Here is a 22,478-nt window from a genome sequence, read left to right as displayed (position 1 = left end):
GTGCCATAACAATGAAAATCAGCCCCCCAGAGGGAATGTGTTATGTCTATTCTAAGTGGCCTAGCACCATTTGATCAGTAAAGTCTAAATTAAAGGTTTGAGTAACTGAAGTAGAAGAATCCCTTTTTAGTTAGTGTAAACATAAAGGTGATCAAATCTTTAGCTTTGTAAGGAAGTTATGAAAGATAAAATAAAAATTTAAATCTCCATGGATTCCATGGTCTCGTCCACATGAGACAAGCTAGGCTCAGAATGACTAGTTTCTAATATATTCTTATCTTAGATAATTATTAAACGTTGTTATGTTATGTGAGCACATTAGGAAGGAATTTTAGATAGCTGTTAATTTGGGTTTCAAGTAAAACAAATAATGTTTTCATAAATCCAAACCTATCTGCCATAATAAATTTATTAAATTGTTCTGTGTGATACAATGAAGTAAATATTTTAAAACTGACCCAGTGCTTATGGGCTCATAGTAACAGAAACACAAAACATGTCCTCTCAGCTGTCAACTCTATGATTTCTTAGTGTAACTATCACAGTTCTCCTTGAAATCGTGAAGAAGACATAAGTTTCTTTGGAAAATACTCTTAAATTTAGACTTTAATTTTGTTAATGATGCTTTGCTTCTCATATTTACTGAAATGTTTTTGGTTTATGTGCATGCAATACTTCTGAAAGTTAGTTTTAAATTAATGCCATTGGCAAGTAAGATAGAAAATTTAATAAGATATACAAATGGTAGAAATATATTAATTTGATACAACTCATAGAATAATTTCTGAATGAATCATTTATAGGTATATCCCAGGGCACTATAAAACTGCACAATGAGACTTATTCTCAGATGCATCTTCATTCTTGGAAATTAAAGGTTACATTTCATTTTTTTTCAATATAAATCAGAACTTGAACAGAATTTATTGGCCTTCCCAGTTGCCAGATTCTAACAGTATCATTTCCATAAACTCACATTATGAAACTCTGTGATGCAGTCTTCAGGCGCGCTGAGCCCACATGAGCCAAGGATGAGAGAATTTCAATCTGCATAATCACAGGTCTAGGCAGCAAACAAATCACTATCCCCCATCACCCGCCCCTCAAAACTTTGATTATTATGAAGTTAAAAATACATTATTTGGGCCCTCTTGAAAGAGGTTGACAATGGAAGAATTGAAGATTAAGAATTACAGTCTGATCAGAGTTTTTTTAAAATGCTGCTCACAATTTATTCTTCAGTAGTACTGAGGGGTACATCCAGTGCTTTTGGAGAAAAGACCTTGCATTTTTTTTTTGAAATAATTTGCTTTATTCATTTGTTTGTTGAGTAGAAACTGGCTGGGTCAAGGACTCTAAGTGCCCTTGAAAATAAGCAGTGCATTTGTCATAGTTTTATCATGTTGTTTAGTTACAGATGAAGTCCCTTGTTTCACATTATGTAAATCAAATAGTTATGTTGCAGCCTCACGCATTATGATATGATGTATTGTATGTTTAGAAAAAGAAAAAAAAATCCCTTTCCATCTACATCTGAATATACTTTACACTCAGTGATTCTTGGCCCTACGGTGAAGATTGTGATTTTTATGTGATTCTTTAATTTTCTGCATTACCATATTATTCAGTATCATCTGTTGTGGGTGTTTCTTTCTCCATTTGTTTGCTGGCAAACGGAATTGCAAAATAGAACTATTCATTATTTAATACAATTCCCCAGGCCTCTAACTCACTGATTGTGGGGCCCTTATCACATTACAGAAATGACTGTGTGTCACCCTCTTCTTTGTCTTCAGGGTGGAAGCCTTTTTCACTTATCTTTGTGTTCTTCCCTTTTATCCACTGCTTGGCATATAAGAGGCACCTAATGAATCCAACCACATCTAATTGTTTAGGTTGTGCACTACGCAACAGTGGAGGGAACTTTTTACATTGTTGTGTATGTAAATGTACCCCGAGAATTAAGCAGTGCACAGCCTATACAACCAGGCATGGTATCCCTGTGATAAATTTGATTTTTATATCTTCTGATGCAGAAAAGGGCTAAATATATCTGATCATTTACTTATAATAAAAATGTCAGCAAACCTTTTCCATTCCTTTTCATCAGTAGTTATATTCAGGTTCTGAATATGTTCCACCACCATGGGGAGATATTTTCCTACATCAGTTTTTGTTGGTTTTGAGCCACAGAGACCAAATTTGCCCAAGTTGAGCACCAAAAGAGGTGTCTCTCTGGAATTTTTTGGCAGAGGGAGAAAATTCTATGTAGTACTTAAAATGAGAGGAAGAATTGAGAAACTACACATCAAGAAAGACAGTGAGGATGGAAACTCTAGAAATGTCAACCACTAGGTTTGGATGATTCCGGGCCATTCGTATTTTCCTACTGTATTATTCACTTTAGATCCTCTGAAAAGAGTGGGTTTGGGTCAGGATAGGGTGGGGAGGCAAATTCTGTGATTAGAAGCTGGTGAAATATGATATATTTGGAGGTGGTTGCTCAGTGGAGAGGTGCGTAGGGGATAGTTAGGGTCTTCCTCAGTGGCTGTCAAGCAATCACTTGGATTTTAAAAATTTTCACTTATAATCCTGGGAACAAGTGTTCCAATGAATGTTTTGTTCAGATGTATAAAGTTTTTAGTTTTGTGTCTTGAATATTTGAAAAGGGTGCTGTACACTGGTTTAACTTAGAAGTTTAGGGTATGGTATTTCGAGTGATTAACTTTCATGGGATAAAATTTCAGTGTGTCTTCCCTCATTTATTTAGAGTTGTCTTTCTAATTTGGGCATGTATTTTCAGAAAGATTTTTTTTAATTTTTACAAAAACAAGGTTTAAATATTAAGACACTCAATGCTGATGGACATTCTGCCTGTTTAGTTCATGAAATTTTCTTTTTCTTTGCTATTTACTTTTTAATAATTAACAAAAATGAACCTACTTTAAAGCATTAATTCAGTTGGAACAGTAGATTTTTAAGGCATATGCAAATATTGATAAGATTATCTTCTATATACAAAAGAAAAGATGTTTTGTGCAGTGAAGATTAATGGATCAAGTGATAACAGCCAACTTTCATATATCCAGAATGGATCAACTAGTTTTTTCAGATTCATCAGAATAAAAAATAATTGCCTATTTGAGAAAAAACATTTAAAAATTTAAAGTAGTGAAAATATGTTGTGCTGTTTTGTTGTTTGGAAATACACAGTTATCAGTAGATAGCACATTGTAACACTGCATTGTGTGTATTGCACTTTAGGTATGACCCACTCCCTTGCAGTCCAATGAGAGGTCTCTCCAGTAGGTCCTCTCTAGACCGAAGATATCTCTGATATGCAATATAAACCAGAAACAGGAGAAAGCATGGCTGCTAAAACAAACCAGAGCCAAATATTTAAGGGTGGAATTAATTAAGTGAGAAAAGGAAGAAGAAATGATAACCTGCAAGAGGGTCTCCTTTTCTGCCTTCCCTGAATCCTAGTGAAATATCAGAGAGGTGTTCTTAGCTAAGAGACCCACAGGAATAATAAAAGTTCAGGTGATTCTTTGTGAAGAAATTCATGTGATTACTTATCAAACTTGTATTATTTTGCTATTTATAACTGCAGAACAGTAAACATATTCCTAAATACTGAATATGATTTAAATGTATTAAGTTTATATTAAGTCCATTTTGTGCCTTGTGTTGAAAATATATTATTTAAGGTTATGTTTCATCTTCTTTTTTGAACTCTACCCTTCTCTCCTTTACTCTAGTAATCAAGGATTGATTCTGTATCTATTTTATAGAAATCATGTCTGTCAGATATTTGCCGGAAGGAATAGTAAAAAGTTATAATGATTAATTGTTGATATTAAGTTACTTCATTCTGTAGTCCATTCATATCCATGGCTGTCCACACAAACTTTTCTTTCTGCTGCAACCTTGTGGAAGGGAAATGGCAGTATTGTAATGATTACTCATTTTTACAATAATTCATAATTAACATAATCTCCACTTGTAGGAAGCTATCTTTGAAAAAAAAAGTAAAATATTATTTGAGGTCAATGTGAACATCTCATTGAGGCAGTTATACAGTCTTTTTAATAGTTTGGAAAAGGAAGCTGCATAATATAAAGTGTAATAATAGAATAAGACCTATATGGCTTGATTCTATGTACATTAAGTTCTAATGTTAACAGTAGATATGTATTTCTCTATATTAATTACCATATGGTAGGTTACAAATTGTATCCACTTCCTTTAATTATATGATACTCTGGCTCACTAGATAATCATAAAGTGTTCTCATTAGAGACATCTTGGAATTGTAGAAAAAATACAATAAAAATCCTTTTACATGCACAGAGAAGCAAAGAAAAGAAAGAAAGAAAGAAAAGAAAGAAAGAAAGAAAGAAAGAAAGAAAGAAAGAAAGAAAGAGAAAGAGAAAAAAAATGTGGAGCTTCTGAGGTAAAGTGGTAGCTGCCCTGAGAGGAGTTTGTTGGACCTAAAAATCTGGATTCTTAGGTTTAACACATGAAGAAAAAACTTTGAGGCTTTGCAAAGTGGGGAAGTGGTGCTGAAATGATTGCATATAGCCAGCACCCTTAGATAACTCCACCCTTGATAAAAGTGGGATCTGGTAGAAGCTCAGCAAACAAGGACAGTTTGTCAACAAGAAGCATTCTGTTTCAGTCATTACCCCAGGTCAGGAAAAAAACAGCTTGTCTGGGTATTCATTACCACAAATAGGATTTCAACATTGAAACACTTGTTGTTGAAAGCATAGTTAAAACTACTCTGAAGGGGCCCTCTCTTGATTGACACCACACAAGGCAACTGCAAATAAAGTACAGCTAAATGAGTTCACAAGAGAATTTCAAAGCACAAAATGACAGCATCTTCCATTGTAAGAGCCAGGAATTCCAGTAAAGAATAATTTAAAAAGCTGGGATTATTTAAAAAAATCATATTTACATGATTGAACGATCACACCAAAAAATGAAATATGAGAATAAGATATTTTTGGGGAAAAAAGTTAATTTGAAAATTGAGGAAAATAAAACGTTTATAAAAGGAATGTAGTTATACTTAAAATCTCAATTTCTGAGTTGGAGAGATTAGATGCAGCTGAAGAGAGCAGTAGTGGATTGGATGAGAAATCCGTGAAATCCTACCAGAAGGCTGCATAGAGTAGTTAAGAGATGGAATTACAAAAGAGTGCTTTAGAGTTACAGACATCAGAATGAGAAGACCAAAAATACACCTAAAGGAGTTCTAGCACACTAGAGAGAGTATGAGAGGAATAGGCTAAATAGATAATGGTAAGAATTTGTATGTGTTCATAGGTTCTTCAAATTAGATAACATACCAAGTACCAAAGAAGATAAATAAAAACAAAATCAGTACCTAGACACATCTAGGTGGGACTGCAGAACTACAAAGACAAAAAGAAATCTTAAAGTTAACCAAAAGCCATGTTATATGTCATTTATTTCTCAATAAAAAATTAACCAGAAACCCAATGCATGAAAGAAGAGCAAGTTGATCACCAACTTGTGTGTGTGTGTGTATATATATATATATATATATATATATATGTATATATATATATTTATTTGTATATTTATATATTTTTTTTATATACACTGACTTCTATATTTATAAATGCTAGAAAGAAATGAAATAATATTTGTCACATGCTGAGGACCAGTAAAGTTAACCTAAAATTCTGTACTTGGCTACTGTTCCATTATGAATAAATACATGGGCAACCAAGTCTGGAACAGTGTATTATTCATAGATCCTCACTGAAGGAAATCCTGAAGGATGTACTTAAAGAATAATGAGCTCTCTAGAAAGTAAAGATCCAAGATATTACTGAGAGAATATATTGTTAAATACATGGGCAAATCTAATAATGGTTTAGAAAATGTAAATTGAGATTAGAAAAATTGAGATAGAATTATAATGTCATATATAAATAACACGAAAGATTGAAGGGAGGTTGGATTAAAAGCATTTTACGTCTTTTCTTCAGGAGGAGCCTGAAGATAATTTTTAACTTTAGACATTTCAAGTGAATGTGGTAGGCAGAATAATGTCCCTGTTCTAATCCATAGCCCCTGTGACTGTGTTATCTTACCTGGGCAAAAGGGTCTTTGTGGATGTGATTATGTTTCAGATTTTGAGATTGGGAGATTATCCTGGATAACCTAGGGGAGCCTAATGTAATCACAGGTGACAGGGAAAGAGGCAAGAGACTCAAAGGAGGAGATGTGATGATGGAAGCAGAGACTGAGCAAGTGATACCATTTCCAGCTTTGAGGATGGAGGGGAACTGTGAGTCAAGAAGTACAGCAACCTCAGGGCACCTGGGGGGCTCTGTCACCTTCAGCTCAGGTCATGAACCCAGGGTCTTGGGATCGAGCCCCACATTGAGCTCCGCATTGGGCTCCCTGCTCTGCGGGGAGCCTGCTTCTCCCTCTGCCTGCCGCTCCCCCTACTTGTGCACGCTCTGTCTCTCAATCTTTCTGACAAATAAATAAATAAAATCTTAAAAACAAAGAAAAAAGAAGTACAGCAACCTCTAGAAGCTGGGAAAGGTAAGGAAATGGATTCTCACCTAGAGCTTCCGGAAGGAACCCAATACTGCTGATACCTTGGTTTTAGCCCAGTGAAATCCAGACTTCTGACTTTGAAACCGTAAGATAATACACTTATGTTAAATCATTATATTTGTGGAATTTTTTACAGCAACAATAGGAAACTAATACAATGTAATTTAAATGTGGAAGTAACCATAAATTAAATACAATCTAATGTGACTTTTCAAGCAGTTGCAAAAAAAAAAAAAGAGAGAGAAAGGAAAATAAAACTAGATAGGAAGGAAGAGAAAAACAAAGAAGAAAAGAACAAAAGTATAACTTGGGAAATAGAATTTACAAATAATAGAGAAATCCAAATATATCCATAATAAAATATTAAATTCACTTCTATGTTATATAAATAGGTTTTATAATTTTAGCTGTATGCTGTTTATTAGAGACCTAGAGAAAATGAAAGCTGAAAGTAGAAAAAGGAAAAAAGATAATACCAAGCAAATCTCAATGTATTACTAATATATTAGTATTTGTTAATATCAAACATAATAGATTTTAACACAGAAAACATTAGGGTACATAGGATTTCTATACAATAGTAAAAACTAATTCAAAATAAATTCTAAAAATTCAGAGAGATAACTTAGTTTCAACATAAAGGAAAAATCAGCAGAATCAGAAGGAAACAATAAGTGTATAACCACAATGGAATTTTAACACCTCTTTTTCAGTAACAGATTTAAAAATAAATTCAGAATTTCTCATTCTCTTAAGCAGTTTTATATCAGAGTTGGTTATATAGCTAGATCACATGTATAGCTTTGCTCCAAACAATTTGAGAATATACGTTTTTAAAATTTTAATTCCGGGATAGTTAACATGCAGTGTTACATTAGTTTCAGGTGTACAATGTAGTGATTCAACAATTCTATACCTTGCTCACTGTTCATCACCATACACGTACTCTTAAAATCCCTTCACCGTTTTCACCCATTCCCCCTACCCACGTGCCCTCTGGCACCCACCACTTACCTATATTTAAGAGTTGGGTTTTTTGTTTATTTCTTTACATTTTAAATGAGCATGGCACGTTTACAAAACTATGCACAGATGTTAAATCACAGTTGCTCCTGATGAGCCAAGCAAAATGTGAATTGAAAACTAACCATTGTAATCATCAAAGTAGATGCCATTGTGAAATTGACAGGAGTGTTGCACTTAATTTTCATCATTTTTCATTTAGAACAGCATTCCGATGGCTATAACAGAGGAATAAATAACAAATTTTTTTTATTTCTCCCTCACACACACACAAAGACTAATTATTGTATTGTTTGTAATAGTAAAAATTCTGTAGGATCTAAACATCTTTGCTTATCAGTAGGAAATTGCTTAAATTATAGTATAGAAATAGCCGCAAGAACAACAAAATACAACAAAAACATCAACAACTAATTTTGGAGAGCTTACTAGGTGCCTGACATTCTTTTAAAGTTTTCTGTGTGTTAACTTATCCAACACATTCACTAAACTCACGTTAAAGCGTTATATATGTGGGGGTGCCTGGGTGGCTGAGTCAGTTAAGCATCTGTCTTCGGCTCAGGTGTTGATCTCAGGGTCCTGGGATTGAGCCCCATGTCGGGCTCCCTGCTCGGCCTGGAGTCTGCTTGTCCCTCTCCTTCTGCCTGTGGTCTCTTTTAAATAAATAAATAAATGTGTGTGTGTATGTATGTGTGTTTTATATATGTTAAATCACCTAATCTGTACTATAAACCTACATGGTAGATAGATGTCATTATTACCCCCTCTTTTTTGTAGAGATGACAGAGGCACAAGAAGGTTAAGTAAATTGCCTAAGGTCACATAGCTGGTAAAATTCAAAAGGTAGATAAAATTGTGCTTTCATATAGTTTGTCTCTGGAGCTCTTCAAGATACAATATTCAAATAGCAAATTGTAGAATATTCTTCATGGTTAGACCCTGCTTGTGTAAAAAATACTAATTTCCTCATGCCCTTTTTAAAATGATTATTATCAGTCTTTTAAAAATTTTGCCAATGTTATGATATAAAATATTTGCTATTTTAAACTGTATTTTTTACATTTGAATCTTCTATCTGGAGATTATTTTTGTGCCTGTGAAGCAGAGATCTTACAATATTTGTCAAATAGAAAGCCATGTCCCAATACCAGATACTATTTTTTGTAATAAAAAAATGAAATCCTGTAAAATTCAAAACAAGATAGAACTTTATTTTTGAAATATTTTTAATGAAATAAGGCAACATGCTTCAGGATTATACCAGGAAAAATGTGTCATTAAAAATTTAATAATTCTCATATTTTCTTAGAATTAAAATTTAGTTAATCTTACTTTCCCAGTTCTATTAAATTCTTGGAGATAAAGTATATGGTTCAATTGTTCACGTAACTATCAAAAACGAGTCTCATAATCTCTATTGACTGGAAAAGTTTATTTTTACTTCCATTTTCTGTTTCCTTTTTAGGAAAGATTTCTGTGTTCACAAAGATGAACCATGTGATACTGTCGGTGAGTGCACGTAAAATTTTTTACACTTTTGAGGAGTTCTAGGCACCTTTAACACATCATTTGTTTAAATATAGGAAATTATTTGAGAGCGTTGGTTTTAATGGAATGTTTTTAGAAAGTCGGAGGTATGTATTTCCAACCCATGTGTTTAATCATTGGTCAGCACTTCAGTTATTAATGAAACAGCCTAAAGACATAAATATACTACATACTGGAGAAAAATTTTAAACGATGCTTTAAGAATATCATGAGTTTTATTTTCTTATCACAGAGATGTACCATAGGTTCGGCAAAATGTATTAATGTCAATATGATTGACCTTTTTCAGGCTAATGAATTTTTTTTTTTTTGAGTTATGTATTCTTGAAGTTCTTTGCAGACTGTGTCATGGAAACTCCATCTCATTTCCCCAGTGAATGAGGATTTTCTATACATGAAGTAGTAAATTTTCTGTATTTTGTCCTGGATATCTAAAATTCCTAAAATATAACCATACAGCCAGTAGAATTCATGAAACCACAGCTCTTCGAGAGAATGGCTACATATATGCTAACCTAAGTGATATATCTGTATAATTTACTTATTTGTATTTATATAACCATATATTAATTATATTGCTATATACATATATTAGTTTAAAATCATGTAGTTGTATATAATAAGGCATTATTGGTAAGGTATAGTTAAGAGTCATGGTCTGGTTTTGACATGTCATGTGGGGTCTATTTCTGTAGGGTAGCATGTATTTTCACTTAGCCATCTTTGATGTGTCATATGTTCTTGGTAAGATGAGCAACCCAAAAAGGGCAAAAGCAGCATAAAGGGGTACAGGTGTTTAAAAAAAATCCATCCTAACTAGTTCCATCATCTTAAGTTCTCATCAACCATGGGTGATGAAAATCTGAGATAGTAAGTGGAAAATAGTTATAATAGTGTTAAGCAGTTAATGATGGAATCAAAGGAATGTTTGGCTCGTGAGGGGCTATAGCATAAAAAGATCTGGACCCCCCAAGGAAAAGCTGACTTGATTTAGGGATGATCTTTCGAATGTTAACTCACCTGCTTCCTGCAGTTTTTTTTTTTTTTTCTCCTCTTCTTGTCGGAATCTCCAGAAATTAAATCTCGATGTAGAGTTTTAATCAACCTAACCGCAGAAGCTTTGAATTACTGATGAAGCCTCTATCAAGACAATTACCTTTTCCTCCACTTAAACAACTATATTGCCCCTAAAGCCTTCTTTAATATAGGTAGATCCACTTGTTGCCTCATTCGAGTACCTGAGAGAAATCAGCAGCTGGGGCAGTATCTCCCATAATTATGCATGCTAACCACCTCTTTCTAGCGTGGATGCACAGCCTAAGAAAGCAAGTGCTAACATAAGGCAAACAAATTTCCTTTTGATTATGACTGTGTTTCACATCTTGCTAAATCTGTTATTTGAAAATAGCATACATATTCATGATATATATTATCTATGAAGCTTATTTTCTGGTTTAAAGCACAATTTGAATAATGAAGTACCTTGATGTGTTTGGACAATCAGAGTTCATCAGGAAAGCATTGTAATCAGTCCCTCTCTCTATCCATCCTGTCCATTAAGAGCTGGTAGAAACTGGTTTTAAACACTATAACATAGGATTTGGAAAGTCCAATGCCCTTCCTGAGATCTCTCGTTATTTCTGAGTGCTTAGATTCTTGGGGTCGCCTTCTTGATGGCATTGTTGAATCACTGCATCCTTCATCCAGGGGCCTGGGCTAACCTCTGGGCTTCCAAATGTGTGAGCTAATAAATACCTCTATTATTTAAACCAACTTAAGGTTTTTATTTCTGTAACTTGCGATGTAAGACATAAGACATAGATTTTCCCTGATACTCATATACTCATTTATAAGGAAAAAAGAATATGGGGCAATATTAATAATTTCTGCTATTATTAAGAGGAAGCAGGTAAACTCCTCAATGAATTATTTCCAAAGTTAAACAAACACATGTGGCTTGCAGGTCATCTTAACAGCTCTCAATCTCTAGTATCACAAAACAAAAGAGATTAGGGCTCAATAAAGTGTTCATTGACACACATTTAAAAATCTCCTTATAGGGTAAATACCCAGTAGTGCAATTGCTGGGTCATATGGTAGCTCTATTTTCAACTTTTTGAGGAACCTCCATACTGTTTTCCAGAGTGGCTGCACCAGCTTGCATTCCCACCAACAGTGTAGGAGGGTGCCCCTTTCTCTGCATCCCCACCAACATCTGTCATTTTCTGACTTGTTAATTTAACCATTCTGACTAGTATGAGATGGTATCTCATTGAGGTTTTGATTTGGATTTCCCTGATGCCGAGCAATGTTGAGCACTTTTTCATATGTCTGTTGGCCATTTGGATGTCTTCTTTGGAAAAATGTCTGTTCATGTCTTCTGCCCATTTCTTGTTTGGATTATTTGTTCTTTGGGTGTTGAGTTTGATAAGTTCTTTATAGATTGTGGATACTATCCCTTTATCTAATATGTCATTTGCAAATATCTTCTCCCATTCTGTCAGTTGTCTTTTGGTTTTGAAACAATGAATCATGGAACACTACATCAAAAACTAATGATGTAATGTATGATGATTAACATAACATAATAAAATTAAAAAAATAAAAAAATAAAAATCTCCTTATATAATACTATGGGCTGTATTTTTGCCAAATGCTTTTTTTTTTTTTTAGAGAGAGAGAGAAAGCTCATACAAGTTGGAGGGAGGTGGGGGCTGGTGGAAGAGGAACAGGCAGAGGGAGAGAGAGAATCCTAAGTAGGCTCCACACCTAGCATGGGGCCCAATGTGCGGCTTGATCTCAAAACGCTGAGATCATGACCCCAAGATCATGACCTGTGCCAAAATCAAGAGTTGGTCGCTTAACCAACTGAGCTACCCAGGCTCACCTGTCAAATGATTTTCTTAAGTCAGCATATACCTTCTTGCCTCTTCTATTACTGATGTGAAGGAAGCCCATTTCACTTTGGATACTACATAATGAAAACTGCATGAGAGGAAGGAGAAAGGAACATGAATTTTCTATTTATTAGTGTGGATAATATAGGCCTGAATGATGACTTTAAGATTATAATTTCCCTTATGTCTCTTAGTAGGTATAGTAAGAGAGGAAAGACAGCAGGCAAAACTTTTAATTTATGGTATACATGAATTATTCATAAGAGGAATGCCTGTATTTTAGAAACAATGGTTAGACTTAGGCTATGCATTGTAATTTGAGCAACATGTTAATGAACATTATCTCACTTAATTCCTTCAAAATCCAAACTCTTTTATTATCATTATTACTTTATAGGTGAAGAAAACACCAGAATAGAACAGAGTATGGATTTTGAAGTCAGACATCCAGATTTAAATCAGACTTCTGCTGTTTATTACCTACACGGATGTGGGCACATTATTTAACGCATTGGAAGTTTGGATTCCTCACCTTTGCAATAGAAGCTATATTATTGACCCCACAGAATGTTGTGAAACTGTAACATTTGCAAAAGCGGCTCATTTTTAATTGGCATTCAGTATGCACTAGGTTCTATCACATCCTTTTATTCCTGTGAGAGGTTACAAATTTGCCCAGCATCACTGTTAGTAAGTGGTGGTACTGGCCTCTGCCTCAGATCTTAGAATAATGAGTCAGCTTTCCTCTATAATGTAATATACTTGTATAATAGAGGACAATACAGCTAGAAGTGCTAAGTTTGAATGCAGTTACAGAATAAAATTGTATAAATTAAAATATATAAAGAAATGGCAAATATACACTTGGAAAAAACTTATTTATCAGCATTTTAACTTTGCAACAATAAGATATTTTGCTCATTTGCTGATGCAAAAGATATGTACATCTTAAATGTGTTAGGCTATATTGGAGTTGTGGGATATTATAAATAAATGATTCATTTGATAATTTGTACATATTAATCTTATATTTGAAAAGCTGTTTAGAAGGTAAAAGTAAAAGTTGTTTTACCATTTTCTCAGTCACTTTTTCCTGTTGTTTTTGTCACATGTATGGTTTGGTAGATTGGTGGATAGGTATATAGGTACTGGAAGAAAAAAATGCTATTAAATGTTTTTATCAACACAGTATCAATTCTAACACATATGCATGTTCACCCTCTAACATTCTTGAAGTTGAGATTCATTTTGTAACCAGAGACCTATAGAATTGTGCCAGTGTAATTCAGAATTTTAAGATCTTAGGTTGGGTGAACTCTGTGATATCATCAAATTTCAGGAGAAATAATATACAATTCTGGATGCAAGTGGCAACTGTTTATTGGTGTTGCTGGTGAAATTGCCTTACTTTCTGTGGCAACGAGATAATGATCCCCAAAGATGTACGGGTTCCAGCCCTGGAACCTGGGAATATGCTGGGTTACATCACACAGGGAAATGAAGGTTGCAGATGGAATTAAGGCTGCTGCCCATCAACCGACCTTAAAATAGGGAGATTATCCTGGGCTCTCTTGCTATGCCCAATGGAATTGCCAGGATCCTTAAAAGCTGAAGAGGGAGGCAGAAGAGTTGAGTCAGAGGGAGATGTGATTACTGAAGAAAGGCCTAGAGAGATGTAATGTGAGAAGGTTTCAACTCATCATTACTGCCTTTGAAGGTGGAGGAAAGTGAAACATCAGCGCCTGCAGTATCTGGAAAAAGCAAGGAAATGGATTCTCCCCTAGAGCCTCCAGAAAGATGCATAGACAGCCTTGTGAGACCTTGATGTTAGCCAGTGAGAACTGGGCCAAGCTTCTAATGTAGAGAATTTAAGATAGTAAACTTGGGTGTTTTAAGCCACTAAATTTGTGGTAACATATTACAGTAGCCGTAGAAAAATAATATATTTTCCAATAACTAATTACCTCCTCCCATGACTTAGAAGGAATCCAGAAATCCAGTGCTCTCAAATCTTTATAGACTGGGGGTTCAACAATCCTCACCCTATAGTTTATTTTAAGAACTGGTAATGATTTTTGCATTAGATAAAAAATAGAAATTTGTATTATGATACATAAATATATGTAAAGAGCAACAAATGAGGATTGTGCTAAGAAACATGATTAATGACAGGTGAACACTTCTAGCTGAGAGACTAGACTAAAAAAATAGTCTCTCATCTATGAGCAGTGAAAGAAATGTAATCAATTCTTTAAAATCTTTCCAATACCAAGCACTAAGGATTTTACAGATGAGTTCTACTAAAATTACAAAGAACAGACCATTCCAATATTATACAAGCTATTTTAGAGAATAGAAAAAGGTGAATTAAAACCATATAAATTTTTACCAAATCCTGAAGAGGACAGTGTAAGAAAGAAAACAATAAGCTTTTCTCACTCAGGAAAGAAATGAAAGAATTCTAAACCAAATATTAGCAGATATCATCTCACAAGGTATTTTTAAATAACCAAGTAGGGTTATTTTATTTGAGATTTATTCCAGAAACACAGCGGTAGTTTGACATTAGAAAATCTTAAAATGTAACTATGTAATACAATTAAAGATAAAAACCATATGATCATCACAATGGATAAAGAAAATGTCCTTCATACAACTCAAAACACATTCATGGTAAAGACTCTTGGCAAAAGAGAACAAAGTAGAAATTTATTAACTTACTTAAAGATATTTACACAAAATGCATAAATATCTTTTGAAAAATAGTGAAGCATTAAAAGCATTCCTTTCAAAATCAGAAACAAAGAGAGGATTTTATCATCACTGTTTCTATTCAACAGTGCATTGGAAATTTTAGGCCTTAAAATGCAGTGGATGTTATGATTGTCTCCATTTAAGCAAAAAACAAAGAATATGCAATTAAATTATTAAAATTAACAGGAAAGTGATGTGTTGGATATCCAAGCAATATTCAGTAACCACTTGCATTTTATATACCAGCATTTTTCAGTGAGACATTTAATTCAAAAATTCTATTAAATATATGGAAAAAATAAAATTCTTTGGAATACAACTAATAATAAAATGCATAGGATATATAGGGAAAATTATTGAGCTATTTTATAATTCAATCAAGAAGGTATAACTCAATGAAGATATAAACTATACTCATGGTCTGAAAGACTAAAGATGAAACCAAATGGCCATTTCCCTCAAATTGACCTAGTGATGGAATGTATTTCCATAAAAATTCTAAAGGGAGTTTTGGAGGAAAATTGATAGGCTGATTCTAAATGTTATGGAGGAACTTAGGCCTAAGAATTGCCAAGACACTAGTGAAGAAAGAATATGGAAGGGGAATCTGTTTTATCACATATCAAGTACATTATGTGATAAATAGGACAAGGCAGCTGCATGTGTTTGGGAAATTGACAAATAAACCAGAACACTGAGAGCAGAACACATGATGTTAAGAAGTTTATTTACAAGGAGACAAGTTAAAATGAATCACATGGTTTGAATTTATAAAAAATTAGAAGAGAAAATATAGAAAATTAATTTTATATTTTTGAGGTAGAGACAAGTTTTTTTAAATAACATAAAAATGCTAATTATAAAGGAAATGCTTGATAAATTCAACTATATTCACATTTGAAATTTCTATGTATCAAAAGATATCATAATAACACCGGGGGAAAAAACAGACTTCTCTGAGGTAGAAGACAACCATATTTCATGGATTTTAAGGTGCCTTTATTGTCATTGATTTTTAAGACTTACCATTATATAATGTACCGCTGAAGAGAAAAAAAAACCAATGCGGTAAATTCTTAATTGTAAGACACTATCGACTGTAAGGCAAATCACAATGTGAAATACGTGAATCTTGGAATTAGTGATGTATTTGCAACACACGTAACCAATAATTATTAGAACCCAGAATATAAAAAACAACATCTATAAGAAACAAACAAGAAGTAGATGTACCAAATAGAACCAAAGACTCCAACAGCCGTTTTTAGAACAGAATACATCAAGGGTGAATTAAAAGAGAAAGAAAGAAAGAGAGAGAGAGAGGAGAGAGAGAGAGAAGGAGGGAAGAAGAAGGAAGAAGGGAGGGAGGGAGGAAGGAAAAGAAAGGAAAGGGATGTCAACCAAATTAGTAGTAAGAAAGACGTTCAGATTACAAGGTTTCTGCCAATGAGAATGATTTTTAAAAAAAAGTCTGATATTACCAAGTGCACTTTTTAAAATCAGAACAAAAATCTCCCATTCGTTCTAGAAATCTTAATATATTCACATTTCAGCTTCTTGTTCTGATTTCTATGTATCTCTTTGGTCTTCATATCCATCTTTGTCTTTCTGTGCTGTGTTCCAGGTAACTTTTTCATCTGTGTTTCTCAGTTTATACCAATTGACTATTTTTTTTCATACATATCTTTTTTTTTTTTAAGATTTATTTAGGGGCGCCTGGGTGGCTCAGTCGTTAAGGGTCTGCTTTCGGTTCTGGTCGTGGTCCCAGGGTCCTGGGATCGAACCCCGCATTGGGCTCCCTGCTCCACAGAGAGTCTGCTTCTCCCTCTCCCACTCCCCCTGCTTGTGTTCCCTCTCTCTGTGTCTCTCTCTGTCAAATAAATAAATAAAATCTTAAAAAAAAATAAAATAAAAGATTTATTTATTTTAGAGATAGAGTGCACAGGGGTGGGAGGGGCAAATGGAGGGGGAGAGGGAGAGAATCTCAAGCAGACTCCCCACTGAGTGTGGAATCCAGCTTGGGGCTCGACCTCAAGACCTCACGACCTTGAGATCATGACCGGAGCCAAAACCAAGAGTCGGACACTCAACTGACTAAGCCACCCAGGTGCCCCTCTTCATATATTTCTTAATAATTTCATATGTTCAGCTATCAAGGATTTTTTATTTCAATAGCTCTTTTATTTCTAAACACCCCGTTTGGCTTTTTTCTCTCTCTGCTATGGCATTTTGATAACATACTGAGCCTTCCTCATGTATTCAGTCTCTTCTTTTAGGTTGAAATCATTAAGGGTATACTTTTGAACATTCACTTAACTAATAATTCTGTTACTGACGTTCTTGTGGTTCTAGTCCTATTTACTCATTTTGTTGAATCTTGTTTTTGGTGACTAGTCACTCAGTCATATAATTTTGTATTTGAGTTCTTATTTCTTAATTTCTTTTATCTGTGGGAATCCTGTATGGCCTGGAAAAGAAGTACCTTTCTCAAGATAAAATTTTTATTCAAGGGGCACCTGTAGGGAAAAAAAATCATTTACATATACCTTAGGAGTATTAGAGTTAATTTCTTGGGTGAGTATTCCTTGGACCATTCAGGTAACGTAAATTAGATATGCCAACTATGAATGTTCTCAGGGGAGGCCTTTTTTAAAAAGAGAGTCTAGGTCAAAGTAGACAAAGTTTTATGTCATTACCTTTTGCCAGGGAGCAGTTGTTTTACTAAACTACTCTTTCATTGTGTTGAGGGAAAGGAAAATGGTATCCCCTCCTTCTCACTTTAGATAGAAATAACTTTATGTAGAAGTTTCAGTTCCAACGTCTTACCTTGAACAGTCTCTCTTTTTGTCTCACTGTCATGACTTGGCCTGAACACCTTTGATTTTGAGTTTGGCAAACACCCAGAGGAGCTAACATATTATTAGTGCCAGCTCAGAACTCCGCATTCTCCTTTCTTTTCCTTAGGCCTGCAGGAGGATTTCCCTTATTTATATACTCAGCCTTGAATTTAGGGGATTTTTGTTATTTTTCATTCAGCATTTATATGTATAGGGTTGTAAACAGAATTGTCTTGCTGCTAGAAATGGAAGTCCAGAAAAACTTTTAAAGCATTATTATATATATATACATGTATATATGTATAAAATATATTTTACACACTGTAGCTTCTCTTGGTCACACAGTTCACTTTGTCAGCATTCACATGTGCTGTGAATGTTTTCTGGAGAATTGGTGTTAATAGTTAGGACGACTCCCACAAGTTTTTAAAAAAATAGTTTTAGAAGCTTCCTTGTAGGTACTTAAATTGTGTATAGACTATAAACTTTTTGGTCTTAGCACCCTTTTATGCTGTTGAGAATTAGTGAAGATCCCAAAGGGCTTTTTTTATGTCAATACAATTTGTCAGTTGTCACCATATTAGAAGTTAAAGCTGAGAAATTCTCAAAAATATTTTAAGTCATTTAAAATGATCAGTAATAAACTCATCAGAGGTTAGCATAAAGAACATACTTTTTATAAAAATTCACTCCATTATTCAAAACAAAAAATACCGAGAAGACATGGCTTTTATATTTTTGCACACCTCTTTATATCTGGTTTGTCAAGGACAGCGCAGATCTTATACGTGCTTCGGCATATACAGTGTTGCTATTTGTTATTTTGGTTGAAGTGTTTGAGGAAAATAAGGACCTCACAAAGATAGGTAGTTTGAAAATGGATGGGTACTTGGCTTTTTAGCATCATTTGTTGGTCAGTTAGAAAATATTAGTTCACCGAGTTGGGCAGATCTTCTAAATGTTGACACATTTCATCATGCAATATATATAAAAAAAATTTACATATACCTTAAGAGTATTAGAGTTAATTTCATAATTAACATATATATGTTAATATATTAACATATATATAACATATGAAATTATATGTATTAAAAAATGAAATTATATATATTAACATATATATAACATATGAAATTATTAAGAAATATATGATATATTTGTCGATATCACCCTAAATCTCATCAGAAAAGTTTTTAAGTGTTGGAAAGCTGCCAAGCTCACATTGGCAGATGAAAATTTTCCGATATTTGGGGTGCCTGGCTGGCTGAGTCGGTAGAGCATGTGACTCTTGATCTTGGGGCTTGTGGGTTTAAGCCCCATGTTAGGCATAGAGATTATTTTTAAAAAGAATTTGGGGGGACGCCTGGGTGGCTCAGTCGGTTAAGCGTCTGCCTTTGGCTCAGGTCATGGTCCCAGGGTCCTGGGATCGAGTCCCGCATCGGGCTCCCTGCTCCACGGGGAGCCTGCTTCTCCCTCTGCCTCTGCCTGTCTCTCTCTCATGAATAAATAAAAAAATAAAAAAAATAAAAAAAAAAATAAAAAGAATTTGGGGCGCCTGGGTGGCTCAGTCAGTTAAGTGTCTGCCTTCAGCTCAGGTCATGATCCCAGGGTCCTGGGATCGAGTCCCAGGTCTAGCTCCCTGCTCAGTGGAGAGTCTGCATCTCCCTCTGCCCCTTCCCCCTGCTCATGCGCTCTCTTTCTCTCTCTCTCAAATAAATAAATAAAACTTCATAAAAATTTTTTTAAAAGTAAAAAAAGAAAGTTTTCCAGTATTCTGATTTCACTTGATAGTTTGGATTTTTGTCACTGGCCTATATATATATAAGTAGATAAATACACACACACCATCAGTTATATATATTACCTATTACATATATAACAATAGGTAACATATTCATTATGTATATCTACACATACCACCTGTTCATTACCTTAGAGGGGCAGGTTGCATTCTGTTCATTTTGGGGTGAATGTCAGCCCAATTCCCAAGTCTGAATAACCAGTTTGTCTGTTAGACATTCTTTCAGGTAAAAATGGTGTTCAGTGAAAAGCCAAGTTAGTTCAGCTCATAGCTCAAACTGCCTCACAGACCTGTTCCTAGAGATAACATCATATTTTCAGTCTGCAGCAGATATGCTTTATCTATACTTCCTTTTTGTTATGAAATATTAAGAGATGTGTATACTCAAGGGTGCAGATTTAGTAAAATTAATACCTTTACTGCTTCATCTAGGACATTTTAAAGGGAAATTGTCATTTTTCCCACTGGGAGCGAGTGTCAGTGAAAAATAAAATGACTGACAGCCAAGTTTGGTGCCCCTGCCTTTATTTGAGCTAGGCCATTTTACCTACCATGGCTTTTGTCCCATCAGTGCAAATATTGATGGTTTTGACCTTGTGGACCTCTTGAAAAGGTCTTAGAAAAGATTTTATAGAAGCCCAGGATTCTGCAGAACACTCTTAGAGAAATTCTGCTATAACTTGGGAATGATTGATAATCAATGGTGAGAAGTCAGTGATTGCTACTGTGTGTGTGTGTTTAATGAAGCCTCCTAAGGACTTTAAAGTATAGAACGTGGGTAAATATGTAGAGCTGGCAAAGGTATACATTGGTCACTATGAGATTTTAGCTGTGACTATTTTTCTAGCTCTTGTTCAGGAGAGAGGCTATGCATCCCTAACCACCAGATTTTCCATTCTGGGATGCTCTGATCCTCTCTGCATTCTGTTGCTAAGACTTGGATGCTCCTGCATTATTAATAAGCTTTCTTGTCCTATCTTTTAGCAGATTGGAATGATGGTTTATTCTTCTGCACACTTCTGAATAATTCTGATTTTATGTACTCGCGAATTGTCAAACAAGCATACAGACCACCTAGAAAGCAACTGCCAAGAAGAAACATATTCAGAGACTAAAACATACTTAAATAACCCTTTCATGTTGACACTGTACATGTGAGAATCTCCAGACACTTCCCTTTCCAAACACCAGTACATTCTCCAAACCACATTTCAGCAGAAGTAATCATTTTTATTGGGTGAGAAGAAGAGGTTAAGCCAATTTTTTTAAGTAGCTTAATTTTCATTAAAATAGCTGTTGTCCATTTTCTTTTGCGTTATGGCACCTAAAGCACAGAGAATTTTAGAGACTGGAAATAATGTAATTACTGAGATCAACTCTATTTTAATACCCTTTTGGTTAGAACTATATTTCTTCTACCAAAAAATCATGCTAGTTTCATATTCAGGATTTTGAAATTTGTATTCTTTTGGACCAGGCAAAGAATGAAGTTACCATTTTTCCTGTATAAATCTTACTTTCTAATTGAATTAGTAATGTAATTAAGTCTTCAGGGGAATTCAAATACACTGTTTGGGTGTTCAACATCTTCAAAGTCCCATTCCAAGGCCTTGAAAGATTCAACAATCACAGTGGGCCCTCTTGCTCACTCAGTCTAGTGGCATATATCTAGTTTACATAAAATTATATACGGTTAAGGCAATGCATGTGTCTAACAGGTTTCATAATCTCTTTTACTAAACTAGATCCAGGTTTGAAGTACCGAGAATTTATCATATTGGTATGAGATATGTTGTTATAAATTGCTGCTCAGTGTTTAATAATGTGGATGTGCCCAGAAATGCAAACAGAATATATTCTATGTGGTAGACAGAATTCTAAAGATGACACTCCTAACATTCCTGTTCCCTGGTTGCTCAAACACTAACTAGGTACTGTTGTGAAGGGATTTCGCAGATTTAAGTACATTCCCTCCATTCACCTTAAGATTTGGAGGTCTAATTCCATTCACCTTTTAAAGCAGAGGCAAGAGACTGAATTGTACCAACAACCTATATGAACATGGAAGCTGGTATTTCTCCAGACGTGAGCTAAGAGTCCAGCCTGGATGATACCTTGATTTTGACCCTGTGAGACGCTAAGCAGAAAACTCAGTTAAGCCATCCCAGACTTTTGACCTATTGGATTGTACAGTAATAAATGGATGTTATTTGATGCCACTGCATTCTTTAAGATTTTATTTATTTATTTGACAGAGAGAGAGAGAGAGCACCAAGCCAGGGGGAGCGGGAGAGGGAGAAGCAGGGTCCCCGCTGAGCAGGGAGCCCAACATGGGGCTCGATCCCAGGACCCCAGGATCATGACCTGAGCTGAAGGCAGACGCTGAACCACTGAGCCACCCAGGCGCCCCTAGAAGCCGCTACATTTATAGTAATTTGCTATGCAGTTAGAGAAAACTAACACTGTCAGACTAAAGGCTGCGTATGATTATACATTATATGTTGGGGGTTTATATACTGGAAGAAAATAAAGCCATCTCAGATGAAATTATAGTTCATGACCCTCTGAAACCAGAGTAAGAAAAAAGAAAATATGTGTTAAAAAATAAAAGTTAAAAGGAGACATTCAAGGAGATTTTCACTTACCATACCTGATGAGACAGTAGAACATTGAAAGGATTTTAAGAGGATTTTGCAAGAATTTGCTACAACCTACAATCTTTGCAATTTCTCCACATTGAATATTTTTTCCCATTGTTGCATCAGTGATGAACAAAAAACATACTAAATTAAAACGGGTCTGAACATTTTCCCTGTGGAGCAGCAAGGAAAAGTGTGGGGAAAACTGGGTGTCAATGGAAGTCAGTTGGGTGGCACCAAACCAGAATATAGGAAGATACACCAAAGTTTGGGCTTTTGGCAAAGAAAATAAGAAAACCCAAGGAGTCAGATTAAGCCACTCTAGCTTTGCAACAAAAAGGCCATGACATTCATATACTGATAAGGTGAT

At 34.7% G+C, this 22,478-nt stretch overlaps 1 protein-coding gene across 1 annotated transcript in view; it reads left to right on the top strand.

The window, feature by feature from the left end:
* ADAMTS19 (ADAM metallopeptidase with thrombospondin type 1 motif 19) overlaps positions 1-22,478 on the top strand; it is a 250,382-nt gene that overhangs the window by 67,795 nt on the left and 160,109 nt on the right. The window contains exon 7 of the mRNA XM_032425158.1: positions 9,095-9,138. Coding sequence (XP_032281049.1) covers positions 9,095-9,138 — 44 coding nt within the window. The remainder of the gene's footprint in view (positions 1-9,094; positions 9,139-22,478) is intronic.

The sequence above is a fragment of the Phoca vitulina genome, unplaced genomic scaffold, assembly GCF_004348235.1.
Source record: "Phoca vitulina isolate PV1807 unplaced genomic scaffold, GSC_HSeal_1.0 scaffold32, whole genome shotgun sequence".
Lineage (NCBI taxonomy): Eukaryota > Metazoa > Chordata > Mammalia > Carnivora > Phocidae > Phoca > Phoca vitulina.
Note: the sequence above shows the minus strand (reverse complement) of the source record. Positions and strands in the feature narration are given on the sequence as shown.